At 39.9% G+C, this 16,786-nt stretch overlaps 1 protein-coding gene across 3 annotated transcripts in view; it reads left to right on the top strand.

The window, feature by feature from the left end:
* The window catches only part of PRKG1 (protein kinase cGMP-dependent 1), a 916,981-nt gene that overhangs the window by 572,462 nt on the left and 327,733 nt on the right, over positions 1 to 16,786 (top strand). For all 3 annotated transcript variants that reach the window (XM_048505459.1, XM_048505458.1, XM_048505460.1), the window contains one exon: positions 15,822 to 15,927. In XM_048505459.1, coding sequence (XP_048361416.1) covers positions 15,822 to 15,927 — 106 coding nt within the window. The remainder of the gene's footprint in view (positions 1 to 15,821; positions 15,928 to 16,786) is intronic.

Genomic DNA, 16,786 nt, shown 5'->3' with positions numbered 1-16,786 from the left:
TAATCACATCCAAGAGTATTGCACACATGCACTCACAGACACACACTCACACACACACAATCTGAGGCTCATTCCGCACATTCCGGTTTGAAAACGCATTATTTTGCATGTGCGGAAGGGGCCTGAGGCAACTGTTACATTAGATGAGTAAAACTCTACTTCTGATTGTCAGCCAGCCAGCACACTCCCTGATTTTTTATTTGATTGGGAATCACTGGCAATTGCTAGGAACTGCTACTGCTTCTGTCTTCTCAAACTGATGCTGTGCAGAGCAGGCTTGAACCCTCGGAATGGACAAGGGTTCGTTGAAACAAAGAAATGTATAGTTTTCATTTTTTGGTTGTACTGAATTTTAATTTATTGAACTTTACTGATCGGTTTACATATTTGCTGTTATCACCCCAGGAATCTGATGACAACATATAGTTTTGTCAAATAATAAATCTGGTTTTCTCCTCATAGACAGAAGCAGGAATCTAACCTCATGTCCTGTAAGGTTAGTAGTGCTTGTGTGAGTCCACCTTAATAGACTAAACCATAAGTCTTAAACCAATGGTTAGCCCTAACTCTATGCCACATTTCTTGTGCAACAAATTTTAAACTATTGACTGGCCAAAAGGCCGTATTAAATATCTATCTATCTTGTGCAACAACCAGTCCAGGCTATTTTTCTATGCTATTCTACTAGTTTATTACTGAACTTTCTCAAGATAAATCTTTACAAGGCAAATAAAGGGTTTTGTATCATGTTTAATATAGTAAATAATAATCTTTCTACTAGAAGCTCCTCAGATGATTTATGCAGACAGATTTCATTTCTTTAAAAAATCTACACATTCAATAGTCAGAGCTCTTAGCTGCTAATTCATCATCCATATCACTTTCCTTTTTGCTTACATTTGCATTCCATGGAACTGTTTTCCTTCGTTCTTCAGGCTACCAGGAACAGTCAAAATATTTTACAAAGAAGATTTAATCAAGATTTTAAAGGAAAGCTATACAACAATGAAGCGAATGCAGTGTTATAGTTTTACAAGAGCTAGTTCTGCTGAGTAATGGCTTCTATGTCTTTTCACATTAACTTCAGTTTCATACGCAAACTAATCTAAAAGTTAGGAAGTAAAAGGAATTTAAATGGAGAAAGATAATCAACACACATATAAGATCATACAAATAATTTAGGTTTTTTTTAAATCTCTCACCATTCGAAGTAGATGAAAACATCATTCTTTCATATCTTCTAGAAGTCAGGAAAAGTGATCAAAAATGATGATTTTGATGTAACTAGGGCTACACTGAGTTATAAATAAAGTAACAATTACTAGTGGTAGCAAAATTCTAAAAGGTCACAGTCTTGCAAACACTAGCTCTTTTGATTGTCCTCATAGCACTGGTCTTCGAATGGATATTGTCTTGTTTCACGAGAAACATATCTGAAACACTGGATAAACATAGTAGGTGATATGAAAGTGTTCTTCCCGAGCCTCTGGAAAGCTGCTACCAATTAGTTTAGACCAGAATTTCCCATACTTCCAGATTAGGAACTGTCTCCCATTAGGCTCCCTCACCAGCATGGCCAATTGGCCATTCTGACAGAGGCTGATGGGAATTGTAGTTCCTGAACATCTGGAGAGCCGCAGGTTCCCTACCCCTGGTTTAGACTGTACATACCTAGATAAATTAATGATCTGATTCAGTGAATATGTTCATAATATGTTTATATATGCATTGCTATTCTTCTCTCAGAACTTCACAAAATAGCACTTTTTGGAATTTTTTGGAGGGAAAAAATGTTCTATAAGACCATTTATAAGTAATACAGATAGACTCTGATAGTGCAATCTAAAGTAAAGTTACACCCTTTTGAACCCATTTTAATGGATTTTTAATGGATTTAGAATAATGTAATTCTGTTTAGAAGAAGAAGAAGAAGAAGAGTTTGGATTTATATCCCCCCTTTCTCTCCTGCAGGAGACTCAAAGGGGCTTACAATCTCCTTTCCCTTCCCCCCTCACAACAAACACCCTGTGAGGTAGGTGGGGCTGAGAGAGCTCCGAGAAGCTGTGACTAGACCAAGGTCACCCAGCTGGCGTGTGTGGGAGTGTACAGGCTAATCTGAATTCCCCAGATAAGCCTCCACAGCTCAGGCGGCAGAGCTGGGAATCAAACCCGGTTCCTCCAGATTAGATATACGAGCTCTTAACCTCCTACGCCACTGTTTAGGATTATAATGCATAATTACATAATCCCATGGAAAAGATTTGGACTTACTCCAAGACAGCTTGCATATGATTGGGCTACATAGAACCTTTCTGCACAGCACAAACAAATATGTTACAGACATTTTTAAAAAGAACAGCTTGGGGTTTTTTGATCTACATTATACAGATTTTAAAAAGTGTTGCTAGGGAAAGTGTTTCTTTTTCCTGCCTCTCCCCTACTAGCTCTCATGCACACCCGCCATTTTCTCCCGCTTGTGATTCTCCGTCCCGCCCACCATCTGCTGACGCTTGCGACTCAAGTTTCTTCTGCTTTCAGCTTATCCGCGTGCTATTTCACTGTATAAAGTGCATGAATAAAGTTAGTTTGGACTGGTGATCCCACTCACGCACGTATCATTTTCCTTTTTTAAAAAAGGAGGTTTCTTCAAATGACGACTCAAAATAGGCACATATTGCAGATTCTCATATTATGTCATCGTAGCTTTGATGATGTCTCATTGAAAACAAGAAAGAGGAAAAAAGTGCGCAGGGTCGCTGGTTCATACTAATTTTATTCATGTACTTTATACAGTGAAATTGTGCATGGATGAGCAGCAACCGGAGGAAACCTTTGTTGCAAACTTTCAACAAATTGCGGGATGGATGGAGAATCAAAAGCAGAAAAAAAATGGAAGGCATGAGCTGTGGCGAAAATAAAAGAGCTTTGAAATCGGGTGGAAAAAATAAAACTTTTCCTGCTGTCCACACTGCAAGCAGGAAGCAACTTGACCCCATCTGGGGGGGGGGGGTATTGCTAATTTAGTGTTTTCTAAAAAACCTGCGTTGAGCAGAAATAAAACATCCTGAAGATGTTTGGGCGGGGGGGGGGGGAAATCTGGGCAGAGTTCTTCCCTCAAACTCTTCTTTTAATGTCCTCAAGATGTTTTATTTGTGTTGTGCAGAAAGGACCATAGTCTACTGCCTGATTGATGGATGTTGTTTATTCAGAAGTAACTCCTATTGAGTTCAGTGAGACGTAAGGCATGTTATTCATAACATGGCATATTGATACAGAATAGATTGAAAAATAGGATGCTTTTGAGGAATATAACCACATGAAGATGCATGGCGAGTTTATATAACTACTCAGAGAATTAAATAATACCAGTAGGCACTATAAAAAGATAAAAAAGTAGCTGATCTGCTTCACAGCCAAAACAATCTAGATTAGCCTCCTGGACAAATTAAAAAACAAACAGATCAGTACTAAATTAAAACTGCTCCTCTACAGCCAGAATATACTTGATAAAATTCAACTAAAAATGGTTATGTATGCCAAAATTATTTGTGGAATTTAAACTCAGGCTGCCTAATAAAAGGAAAGCTGCTTCCTGTGGAGATACTATTCTATAATTTTCCATTACTGAGGTCCTTGCATTTTTCTCTAAAGAAACTGACATCACACTTTTTTTTGTTAGTTGATAGAAGATGGGCAACATGTGCAGATATTTTTATCTGGCAAAACAATTTTATATTGCATAATAAGTAGCAAAAGTATTTAAAGAAGTTAACAGATCTTGAAAATATTTTCCTAAATTGCTTTCAGTGTGGAGAGCTTCACAGTGAATGAGTCCATGTTTCAACCTGCCAGTCACATTTGATTTACATCTCCCCTACAGAAACAGCACATTTTGCAATAAATAGTTCTAGTTTGCAGATGGATCGAGGGACAACCACAAAGCTCTGTTTTCTTAGTAAAATTCTTTCCCCCCTTTTGAGTTGCCTGGTTGTCAAGGTGTTTTATTTGAACACACTTCCATAATAACCTTCCTAGAAAAATAATTTCACACAGATTTTCAGTATTAGTGAACGTAAATGCATTTACTCAGTAGTAAATCCCTTTGATTTCAGGCAATTGGTTTTCATTTTTGCATTCAAAGATCTAACCATAATGCAGTGCTACCCAGTTACTTTACCAAAAAAATGGTAATTCACATTTACAGAATGTGTTGCTTGTGTCTTTGGTTCATTCTATCCAGCCTAAATAAGATGTCCTGAGGAAGCTAAAAATGGTGTCCTGGGAAAGCACTCAACACTCAAGCTTTCTTCCCAAGACATCCTCAGGACACCATATTTTAACTCAAGGAGTCTTTTCTGGAAAACGCTTCAAAGTGACCCCTTTCTCCTAAGCTGCATGCAAAATGTCTACTGCCTAGGTGTGCGGAATGCAGAGCTCAAAAAGCATCTTATTTTTCCCACCTGAACATTTTGCTCTCTGGTCAGTTTCACCCTCAGCTTGTGCCCGACATTTTGTGTGCAGCTGAAGAGATTCTCCCTGCCATCATTTGCTGGAGGTTGCTTCAGGATGCTTGCTCTGCAGACTCCGATACTGGGTGCCTTTTCAGCCCCAAAAGTGCATAGCTGTATTCAGTTTGTACTGCTGATTCTGGCAATGTATATATATATATTGGAGGAGCTATCTTGGAAGATACCCAGACACATATAAGAGAATCTTAGCTGCTTTAAGGTCTCACATTGAAAAGCATTAGAACTGTGGAGGGCAAGTTTACCTTCAATTGAGAAGCATTCCCTGTTAATATGTAGGGATGTGAAATCTGGACAATTAAGAAAACTGGCAGGAAGAAAGTAGATTCCTTTGAAATATGGTGTTGGAAGACTGTGTTACAGATACCATGGACTGCCAAACTCACCCACCCTGCCACAAATATGTGAATTCTAGATCAAATCAAGCATGACCTGTTCCAGAAGCTAAAATGACTAAACTGAGATTGTCATACTTTGGTCACACAATGAGAAAACAGTAGTGAAAAGACAATAATGCTAGGAAAGGTTGGAGGCAGAAGGGAAAAAGGAATACTCAACATGAGATGGATTGGCTCCATTTGCAAGACCTGAGCAAGGCTATTTATTAACTTTAGGACATTTTGGAGGACATTGACTCATAGGGTCATCATAAGGTAGAAGGGTCTTGATGGTACTTAACATATACAACTGTGTTTAGGATTGCTGTGATAGTATCATTCTTTTTTAACCCAGTTTTTTAAACTTTCTGTAGTACTTTTTAGAACGTTTCTATAGTATCAGTTTCTTATTTACAAAATTAGGCTTCATTAATTTATGCTATGTTCATTCTTGTTTATAAAACTTGGGTTGACTTTTGATCTTTTATCGTAGAAAGGGAATAATATGTAAAGTTGCATTCATAAGGCTGTGTATAATTAGCTTTGTTTTGTCCTCTCCTAGTGGGAATTCTAGTGTCAAGAAATTGAGTAACTGATTAAGGCTAATCTATCTTATTTAGAAGTATTGTACTTAAAAAAAATTCTTAAATGAAAGGAAGTCCTACATCCCTCAATTCCCAAATGAATAAATGGCATCCACTCTTTTGTTCAAATATGGTGTTTCCTTGCTGTTCTCAAGCTCTTCTAAGAAAAGCTTTTAGTCAAATTAGATTAACAGGACAGTGGTAGTATTAAGGGGAGGACACGTGGCATGTTTAGCCTGATATTGTCAGATCTCAGAAACTAAGTAGGGTCTGTACTTGGATGGAAGTCCACCAAGGAAGACTGAAGAAGAAGGCCATAGCAAACCACCATTGCTTCTCACTCACCTTAAAAGCCCTTTGCTGGGGTCGCCATAAGTCGGCTGTGACTTGATGGCATTTTACACACATACAGAGTAATGGTAAGGGGAAGTGTGCTGGTCAGAAGCTGATAATTAGGTGTAGCCTAGTGCTATGCAATTCTTATGCCACAACACAGCATATTGAGAATAGTTAGCAGCAACTAATGTGAACAAGCTGTTCCTGATGTTCCTATTGCGGCATCTTAACACTGAATCCTTGTAAATGTCACCAGACAGTGCCTGCTGGTTAAACACTACTATCTGCTGGTTAATCTGTTCCTAGACCACTTAGTAGCTGCTCTTGATGTGTTCCCCTTCTCCTGTGTCTCCCTTCCCCCATTTCTGCATGCACTTGCTCTGTCAGTCTGGACTTTTACTACAAGCTGACTTCAGATTTGGCACACTGAGGCAAATATCAGTATTTCAGGCCTGCCTTACACCTTAGATGTTGCAGGATTGGATCCTCAATTCATGCAGGTTGGGTGTGAAGTGCCTATGGATTTGGACTCAAATCCCACATAAAGCACAGTGTTGTGATATCTTTCTCTTTAGTGGGAGGAATTACTGAATGGGAAGCAGTAACATAATTTCAGATGACTGATTGCCTGCCCTGGTGAAAGTGTTTGTAAGCTTGCCATAAATTATATACATTTGGACTTGGCACCCAAAATGTTCTGTTGATATTACATATATTTGTACAATAAAGTCACTGTAACATAAAATCACAACTGCCACAATGCTTTTGAATTTTTTAATAATGACTAAGTTATAGCTACAAGGGAGAATGTTGACATTATAATAGTTTGCTTCACTGGAAGGCAGCCATTGAGAGCTTAGTGTGGTATTATCAAAATAGCTTTACCTTTATAACTCTTAGCTGTCTTGAGAAGCATATATAGATTTTTTCAAAATAGTGGCAATCCACTCTGGAATATGAAAATGGATTAGACTGTTAGTTGTATTTTATAAAAAGCAGTCACTGTTTTTTTATTATACATATATTGGGCAATCACTTTGACATTCTTCATTCTAGAATAAAAATGACAGTTTAGGAAATCATTTTCTCTGCTATTACATTGATTATCTGTTTCTTCAGACGCAGTTGCTTCCTTATGTGATGTGAAAGCACATTATGTTCATTTTAACATGTAAAATATGTTTTTTAAAAATATTTCCCAGCATTGTTAATGAATTCAAACTGACTGCATCTTGAAGTGGTTCAATTTTGGATCTTCTTTCAAGGAATGGTACACTTCAGATTTTACAAACCAACATGGTATAGGGGTTAAGAGCAGCGGACTCTGATTTGGAGAATAAGGTTGATTCCTCACTGCTCCACATGAGTGGAAACTCTAATCCAGAGAACAGTGTTTGTTTTCTCACACCTACACAAGAAGCCTGCTGGATGACCTTGGGCTCATCATAGTTTTCTCTGAACTCACTCATCCCCCACTTACCACACAAGGTTTCTATTGTAGGGAAGGGAAGAGATGTTTGTAAGTTGCTTAAAGGCCGAGAAAAGTGTGTATAAAAACCAACTCTTCTTTTAAAATATCAGATTAATTTTTACCTCAGAATGGGGTAGTTTTAGATGTCACTATAAAAACGTCACATTTCGTTATATCTATCACATGAATGTAAAAACTTTGTTGACCAGAATTGTGTTCTAGAGGTTGTAACAGCTCCAATCAGGGGGTGTATGTGTTTGCATCAGCTCTTGGAGCCAGCGCGGGGCCGCGTTGGCACATTTGCCCACCTCACTGGCATAAGTGGCACTTACACTAGCAGGGTGGACAAACTGGGTGCGGTTCTGTTTAGCTCTATGGAAGACTTTCAGGTAGCCAGGGAATTTCTGGAGCTTGCTGCCTTCCTGCGCTGTCTGGAAGTCCTTTGGAGGTGGACCAGCATTGCCATCACCAACCAGCAGAGCCAGTGGCGTACCGCTAATAGGCCGGACACACACCATTTGATCATGTGGGCTGGTGCCTGGCAGCTCCCTCTGTGCTGCTCAGGTGGGCCCTGCAGCCGCAGGCCAACTCCTGCACTTCCTCGTCTCCCTGCTGACAGGGAAACCAGCTGTGGCTGCAGCACCTGCCTGCACTGCCTGCTGTTGAGCTGCAGCTGCAGGCCGGCTCCTGCCTGAGAGCCAGCCTCTCTGTCAGCAGGGAAGCCAGTGAGGCAGGAGCCAGCCTCAGGCACCTGCAGGCCGGCTCTCAGGCAGGAGCCAGCATGCAGCCATGGCTCAACAACAAGCAGCTCAGGGACAGTGGGGGGCTCCACCAGCTGAAGGTACAGCCTGGCAGGGCCAGGCCAAGGGGCAGCCCACAGCAGGCTACCAGCCTGACTGCTCCAGCCCACTGGGCACCCCTCAGCCCTGCCCCACCAGGCACCCCTTGGTCCAGTCCTGCTAGGCTGGTCTTTCAGCTGGCGGAGCCTCCACTGGCTGAAGGAGGAGCCTGGTTAGGCTGCTGCCAGGTGCTCCTTGCCCCTACCTTGCCTGGGACTGCTGCCGCCTGAGCAGCCACCAGCTAAGGTAAGTGGGGTGCGGGGGGGGGTGTGTGTGCCATAGCAGATGTTGTCCTTAGGTCCCATTTTCCACCAGTACGCCACTGACCAGAGCCCTCTGGATTGGGCTGTAAATATTTGAATCCCATGTTAGTAGGCAGCACCAGGGAGAGACCTCAGCCTTTATGCCGTGTTTGTTGAGCCCCCAGAGCGGTGGCTTATTTCCTCTGTAAAAGAGGACTTGGAAATAAATTGACCATTGGTCTGATCAAGCAGGGCATTTTCAACAGTGTGGATTTTTGTAATGATAAGATTCTTATCAGATAAGAGTCTTGGCCCCTTCTGCACACGCAAAATAATGCGTTTTCAAACCACTTTCACAACTGTTTGCAAGTGGATTTTGCTATTCCGCACAGCTTCAAAGAGCACTGAAAGCAGTTTGAAAGTGCATTATTCTGCATGTGCGGAATGAGCCTATGAATCCAGTTATGCCGAAGTAACTTGGAAATGGTTTCCATAGCTGGCAGCTGCTGTTCAGTGAAACTCCTAGGCTAATTTTTGACTGTGGTTAAATAAAATGGGTGCAAACCTGTCTATTCCCTCTTCCTCACCCCTCTTCTACAGTGCACTATGAAAGGGTGATGTTCTAAGGCTAACTCTGGATTTCCTACAATATGCAAAAACAGTATGCAGAATTCCTTCTGCGTACTGCTTGGCTCAAACCAGGTTTGGATATCTTCATTTGACCTTAGTCAATTTGGATATCTGAATGCACCTTTAGTAGCAGGCATAAGATCAGCAGTTATCTCTGTATTTGGCCTCTCTATGATACCGCCTTATTACATTTCAAGTGAAACCATAATCTTTAGCGAGAATGTGTGATCTTTTGCAGATCCAAGAGATTATTACTACTTATCATTTATTATGTGTATTGTGCCTTAATATTTACTAATCTGTTAACTTTACACAGTCCAACACAGAATAGTATGCCATACAATAGCACCTAAATTCATTTGCAACCAAAAGGAGTAATTAACTCTGATTGATTACAGCCTGGTCTAATTTTCCTTTAATAAGTTACCCATATCACTCACGTAGGCCGTTTCCGCACGGCCACGCTGCGGGGGTGCGTCGGTGTAAACGACGCTGACGCACCCCCCTGGGACCGTTCGCATGGACAGTCCCAGTAGGGGTGGGGAAGACGGCGCAGCCTGCGCAGAGGCTGCGCCATCCCCCGAACACCTTACCATCCCTCCAGCCTTCCGGCACGTCGCACAGGCCAGGGGACACGCCCCCCTGCCCTGCACGACAGCTCTGGAGTTGCAGGGCAGGGGGGGGGTGTCCCCTGGCCTGTGCAACGTGCCAGAAGGCCGGAGGGACAGTAAGGCGTTCAGGAAAGGGGGGAAATGGCGCCTTCCAGTTGCTGCCATTTGCACGGCTTCACGCCGCTTGGGAGTTGCGATGCAGCAGTGCCAGCCATGCAAACGGTCTCCCAGGACGCTGTTTTTAGTGTCCCTGGGACGCTGTATTTGGCCCATGCGAAAAGGGCCTCACAGTGGAAAAGCAGAATCTTTGTTTTGTGTTGGGGAACACTAAATTAAATTCATTAGGACGTTTATTGTGAAAGACATAATAAACAGGTGTGAACCTGGCAAAAGCCACACAGCAGTTCTCCTCAGAGGTATCATTTGTGATTGGGGTGTGCAATATTTCAGTCTCTTGCCGAGGTATGAGTGAGTGTTTGTGACTTATCATTTTTCCCCTTGGAGTGTGTTTACTGGAGATATGCAGTATCTTCACAGACGATTGATAAGAGTACATGAATCTTCCTGTTACAAGTAAAATATACTTTCTATCTAAACATCTAACTGCAGTCATGCACAAAACATTGACAAAATACTGAAAACACTGACTGTTTTCATAGACGTTTATGAGCCATAAACAGGGATATACTAACCGGTACATTTTGAGTTCTTTTAGGTTTGGTTATGTTTTAGGAGTCCAAAGTCTTTCTACATGAATTCTTCTTTAAAAAATCCAAGTTCAGCTGTTTTGCCAAATTTTACTGAACCGTTTGAAGCCTGTCTCTTTTATTTTTATTTGTTTGTTCATTTAAAACATTTCATAATGTTTTTCTATCCGATCAGGGACCCCAACGCAGTGTACATAAAAACAATAAAATATTTAAGCAACTGAAAGTTCAGTTGAAAGTATAGAAAGTTCAATTAAACACATAAACAACACTAGAAGGAGGGCCAGTAACATTTAGGGTTTTAGTGTTTAGCAGTTTTCCAGTTGAATATGTGCAATGTATTAACCTTCATTAGTCTGAAGAGAGGAGAGAATGCTGCTAGTGGATTGTTAACCATTTATAGCCAGTATGGAAATGTTACCCTGACCTGGATAGCCCAGGGTAGCCCAGTCTCATCAAGTCTTGGAAACTAAGCAGGGTTGGCCAGGGTTCATATTTAGATGGGAGATAACTAAGGAATACCAAGGTTCAGAGGCAGGCAATGGCAAACCAACTTTGAATGTCTCTTGCCTTGAAAACCCTATGGAGTCATCATAAGTTGGCTCTTATTTTCATCTTTTATTTCAGTGGTGCAAAAGGTACTGTGGTATTCAGCTAAAGCCAAGACTGGATGGCAAAAAGGAGGGGGAAATGTCAACTAACATTCTGAGTCATCAACATAGCAAAGCATTGTATTGTCGAAGGCTTTCACGGCCGGAATCACTTGGGTGTTGTGTGGTTTCCGGGCTGTATGGCCGTGTTCTAGCAGCATTCTCTCCTGACGTTTTGCCTGCATCTGTGGCTGGCATCTTCAGAGGATCATCTGAAGATGCCAGCCACAGATGCAGGCGAAACGTCAGGAGAGAATGCTGCTAGAACACGGCCATACAGCCTGGAAACCACACAGCACCCAAGAACAAAGCATTGTTCATCCAAATCACTAAATAAATTTAAAAAGTCATTTTTTTACAGTTGAAATAAAGAGGGAAGGCACCGAGTATTTATATTGGAAGCATTGCTTATTCATGTTTAAAACTAGTGTAGAATCGAGTAGAAGGCTAAGGTAAAAATGGTTGCACATCAGGTTTTTTAAAGAACAGAAATGCCAAGCTCACTACAAAGTTTCTTTAAAGAAACAGAAATAGTTACAAATATGTTGAATCTTTTCCCTGACTGTGCATTTGAATTGTTTCCTAAGGTAAAAACATTAAGGAGACATCTGTAAAAATTTCTGCCTCATTGACATAGCCACGGAATAATCATTCAGCCGAAAGCCGTGTGTTAGGAAAATTCCTAAACAGGCATCAGTAGTTTTGTGCTGTCAAAGTTTGGCTGTAAGTCAAATATGTTTGGTGGTCATTATTTTGATGCTCAAGAACTTCTTTTATCCAATGGAGTTTGAATTAAACCTGTGAGCAAATAAAATTGATATGTCCGAAGTCTCATGATGGTGACTACACACATGTGTTATGTGGTATATAACTACTGGTGTGTGGAAATTATATTGGTAGTATAATTGTTCAATGTGACAGTGTGACTAGACCCAACCCATGACATCAGCAGTCCCCATATGATGTACCTCATGGTTTAGATTGATAGGAACATGATAACTATACCTCTACCCTTAACATTTTTGGTTATGGGCCTGATGAAGCAGTTGCCTAACTCTTTCCTCAGCCAAGGTCTCCAACCAGCTTACCGTTGTACCTTCAGAACTCTGTGACCATAAGAATCTTATCGATGTAAAACTAACAGAAAGAAGTTGTCTGCAGGTGGAACTTTCAGATTCCTGAAGACTTAAGCACTGCTACCCATAGATTTTGTGTTACACATCCTCCCTCAGTATATTCCTGTCAATTATTGTAGTTCTGCCCTGTGCATTTCAGCTTAAAAAGATTATTGAAATGATGATTATTGGAAATGATGATTGAAATGATCACTGCACCAGAGCCAGTGTGGTGTAGTGATTAAGAGCAGTGGACTCTAATCTGGAGAACCACTCTAATCTGGAAAATGCCACTCCTATACATGAAGCCCCACCTATCTCACAAGGTGTCTGTTGTGGAGAAAGGAAAGCGTTTATAAGCCACTTTGAGACTCCTTACAGTTGAGAAAAGTAGGGTATAAATCCAAACTCCTCCTCCTCCTCCTCCTCCTCTTCAGATTAGTTCAAAGTATTACCAGGCCTGTTTTCAAATAATGACAATATCTGTCGCCACATTTATGACACTGCCAGGAATATGTGTTTGTAGTTATGGTTTGTGTGGCTAACAGGTGGCTCTTGATGAGTTTTTCAGAATGGGGGTAGTAGGACATTTGTGTTATTTTCAATATTTTTAAAAAAATATTGATTTTATCAGGTATTTGAAATAATTTATTGGTTTATTTAGGGAAAAAACAGGAAAAAATGCCAAGAAAAAGGATGTAGCAAATTTGGCAAATGTCAGTGGCAAAATTCTAAGTAACTGCTTAATCCAGGTTACACATGACAGCTCACTGCCTTACTTCATTCTACATTCACTCGATTATTTTGCAGGCTACCCAGAGCATTTACTATTCAGCACCATATTCAGGTGACCAAGCATTCATTCAGGGCACTGAAAATCCCAGTCTAAAAAACGATAAATGACAATCAGAACACCAAAATGCAGACAGCTTCAAAATTGCCCGTTGGGGAAAATCTTTGAATTTTTGCTGTACTTCTTCATCTGGGAGTATCTGTACCTGTTTCTGATTTAAAAAAACACATTTATCCTGTTTCTAGTGAATTAATCAGAAGAAACTTAAGGAAGAAACATCATCTTCAAGAATGGAGAGGGCAGAGGGCTTCCTTAGTCATACTTTGTTAATGTCTAAAGCTACTTTGCATTAACCCCTCCACTTCTTACTGTTAGTTCCCTAGTAAAAAAAAACCGGTAGTGATGCTATTGACAGCTCTCAGTTCTTTGTTATTATATATGGTTTTATTTATCTGTTAAGTAATTTTTAGATTGTGGACAGAGGTCCTTTCTTGCATCGCTTACCTGAGATTCTTCTGGAGATACCACCTTGCCCCTTCTGCATGCAGAGAGTATGCTGTGCTATTGAGGTATAATTCATTTCTGAAATGTGGTTGCATAATCCATGATCCCTATTCATTTGGCAAAACCTCATCTGGAGTCTCCATAACTTCTGCAGTTACACAAGTTTTATTCTGATTTTTCTCAGCAGGGGATTGTTTCAGTATCACTTATGATTTGATAGTTCAAAAATGGAACAGGCCTTGTAACTGACAGTTATTTGCAACTTCTGTATTTTTAGGATTTAATAATAGTAATATGGTTGCTGTGTATGTAGGCTGGCAGTACTTTTGAGTGCTACATATAGGAATTATATCCAAAATGTTTTCAATATAATATTTTAAAAAATACTCTGAAGACTTTGGTGCCTTACAGAGCCTTCCTTTTTCAGGGACATTTGGGTCAAAGCCAATTATAAGGATTACTGACCTGGTCAACACCACTTATGGGGGTTGGGGAACAGCAATCAGCAGCTCTAAAACTGCCTGAGCTGTGTTTCCTTTTCATAATGGTTGCACAGCAGTGCCCCAATGCAACCTTTAAGTTTACCAGAATAATCAAACAAGTACTTATTTGGGAAAGCTCCCCTCTAATTACCTCTTCTTCTAATACTTTTTGTATTCTGATTAAGGTACCAACTGTGGGTTGGGAAATTCCTGGAAATTTGGGAGTGGAGCCAAGGAGGCATGGAGTTCAGGGAGGGGGGGCGAGCTGAGCATGAATTAGATGCCACAGAGTTCATCCTCCAAAGCTGCTGTTTTCTCCAGCAGAACAGACCTCCGTAGTCTGGACATCAGTTGTCATTTCAGGAGAACTCTGGGCCTCACATGGAGGTTGGGAATCAAAATTCTGATATAGATGCAACAATACAAAGTGTGTGTGTGTGTGTGTGTGTTGTGTGTGTGTGTATCACATCAATTTGAACGGTTCATACTTGTTTCAGCTGTTTTCCTAAGCAAAAGGCAAGCAACGTCACAACTTCATGGGATTATTTTTTTAATCTACAAAACTGCAATATGCTGTTTGCAACTGGCCAATCTTTGAGTAGTTTGTACTCACTTTCTGTACTTGAAGAATCTATTTCAGTGATGGCCAAAGATGGACTTGAGCTCAAATTGAAGTGCAGTAATCTGTGGCAATGTGCACATTTCTCTTAGCTTAAAAGTTCAGTTGAAGACCTGTGGCGGGAATCTCAATGAAATAGTGTTCAATAGTTATTCATTTGTTTGGCTGGAGGAAGGAAGACAGAATTTAACTTTTTCTCCTCCCTCCTTCCCTCCAAGCAAGTTATTGGTACAGTGAAGGGCACAGGCAAGTCCTGTGCCTATTCCTGCCTCTCAAACCAAACTACTTATTTATTCCCAGGGTAATGAATAGCTCTTGTATGTTCCAGTTCATAAATCAGCCTTTCAGAATGATGTGTATGGAAGAAACTATTGCCCCCTGGTCAGCTAAAGCTGGCTTTCACCGTTATTTATTTCAATAGGTCAGTATACATGAGCTAAATTCTCTCCCACTGAAATCAAACGGATATAAAAGGCCTTAATAATTACTTGGAAAGTGCTTGATTTGCTTTTTATTTCTCTGTGGAACTCAGCTTTCATATCTTCAGGATCATAGTAACAAAAAGCATGGCTAAAGACATCTTCTAAAGCTGAATGAAAGTAAAGTATTCATAGTATCATTTCTAGGCAAGGGGGATCAAAGAACTCCATCAGGCCGATGGGCCATTGAGTTGGATAACTTCATTGCTTGCCTACTAATTATTAACTTGTGAACTAGTATATTTTAGGAGAATATTTCTGTCTATATAGATTTTATCACAATTAGATTTTTTTTTACTGATTCCTTTTTTCTTAATATTTTAAAACGTCCCAACAAGCATGTTGGAATGCACATGTCCCGTTCAACTAAATTGAATTCTATGATACTTTTCTCCCAAATCTACCAAGTTAGAAGAACTTTCTCTATTGAAGGAAGTCTTGATGGAATGAAGTCATAAGATCCCGTTTAGCTGAATGAAGTTGCAGGAGCTAATCTATAATGCTTAAAACAGTGTTTGCCTTTTGTCAACTTGCTAGCTAGCTGAACCTCTTTATTGGTAGATATTTTTCTTAGTGTATGTTTATTGTATTCTGATAAAGGGATCTAGCAAGCAAATTTATAATGAGATCTTTGAACAAAAAATTTGATGATGCATCCGAGAACTGCATGTTGAATCCATTGCCCAGACAAAAATCTTTCTTTTGTACGTTTTTAATTTTGTTTGTTTTTAAAAGTTTATCATTCTCATGTTTTCTCATAAGTTATTCATTTCCTCTGCAATTCACAAAGTTTTTTTTAAAAAAAACTTCAGTTTGCTAATTAAAATTTTCCCCTTGTCTTGTTTTTTTTTTCCAGCTCTCGTAAATGTGAAACTTTGGGCTATTGATCGGCAATGTTTTCAAACAATAATGATGAGGACTGGCCTCATCAAGCATACAGAGTATATGGAATTTTTGAAAAGGTATGGCACTTGTTTATTTTTTGGAACACACGCTAAATTTGCTGCCCATACTTCTTGGGGCTCTTTTTTGTGAATGCAGCATTATGACTGCTCATCTCTCTTCATCCCTTTTAATTTTGCATGCTACCCACATGTATGCTGTAAGAACTTGGAAAAGGAAATATAATAGCTGAAGATCATCGTCTCATTACCATACAATTCTTCTCATTGTGATTGTTCATCTGCATGGTTGTTTTGTAGGAAAATGGCACCTGCCATTATAACGGTATCAAAATATAGCACAAGTGTAAGGAGCAAACATTTATATGAGTCAAAGATCTTTTATTTGAGGGAATAAGTATCAAAGAAATAAAATTATCATCTTTCATGGAAATGGTACATAGATTAATCTGCAAACTGTTCCACTTAAAGCACATTTTTGTGTGTCTCCGAAACGGAGGACAATTATAAGGCTTCAGTGAAACAAAAACTATTTTTTGCTTCAGGCACGTACAATATGGGTCATTTGACTCAGAGAAGAGCGGGATAATGAGATGCTTTTTCATCCTTTAAACTTGAGTTTTAGCTCTCCAAATTTATTCAAGTATTTCTGCCTTCATAAAACATCATACAGCTGACAAAATGTGGTGCTGCATAATTCCACAAAATTTAAGCCAATTAACGTATTAAGCAAATATTAGTTATATTTTAATAAAAATGATGAAGAATATGGCAAAGATATGAATTACGTGGCCCATGTTCATAGAACCCCCCTCCCAAAGTCCACCAAGAAGGTATAAGTAACCACAAAATCATTTGGGTTGCCTAGCAACAGTGTTTCTGATAGCCTTCAGGCCTACTCCTACTGAATCTCCCTTAC

The sequence above is a fragment of the Sphaerodactylus townsendi genome, linkage group LG08, assembly GCF_021028975.2.
Source record: "Sphaerodactylus townsendi isolate TG3544 linkage group LG08, MPM_Stown_v2.3, whole genome shotgun sequence".
Taxonomy (NCBI): Eukaryota; Metazoa; Chordata; class Lepidosauria; order Squamata; family Sphaerodactylidae; genus Sphaerodactylus; species Sphaerodactylus townsendi.
This window is presented reverse-complemented; position numbering and strand designations above follow the sequence as displayed.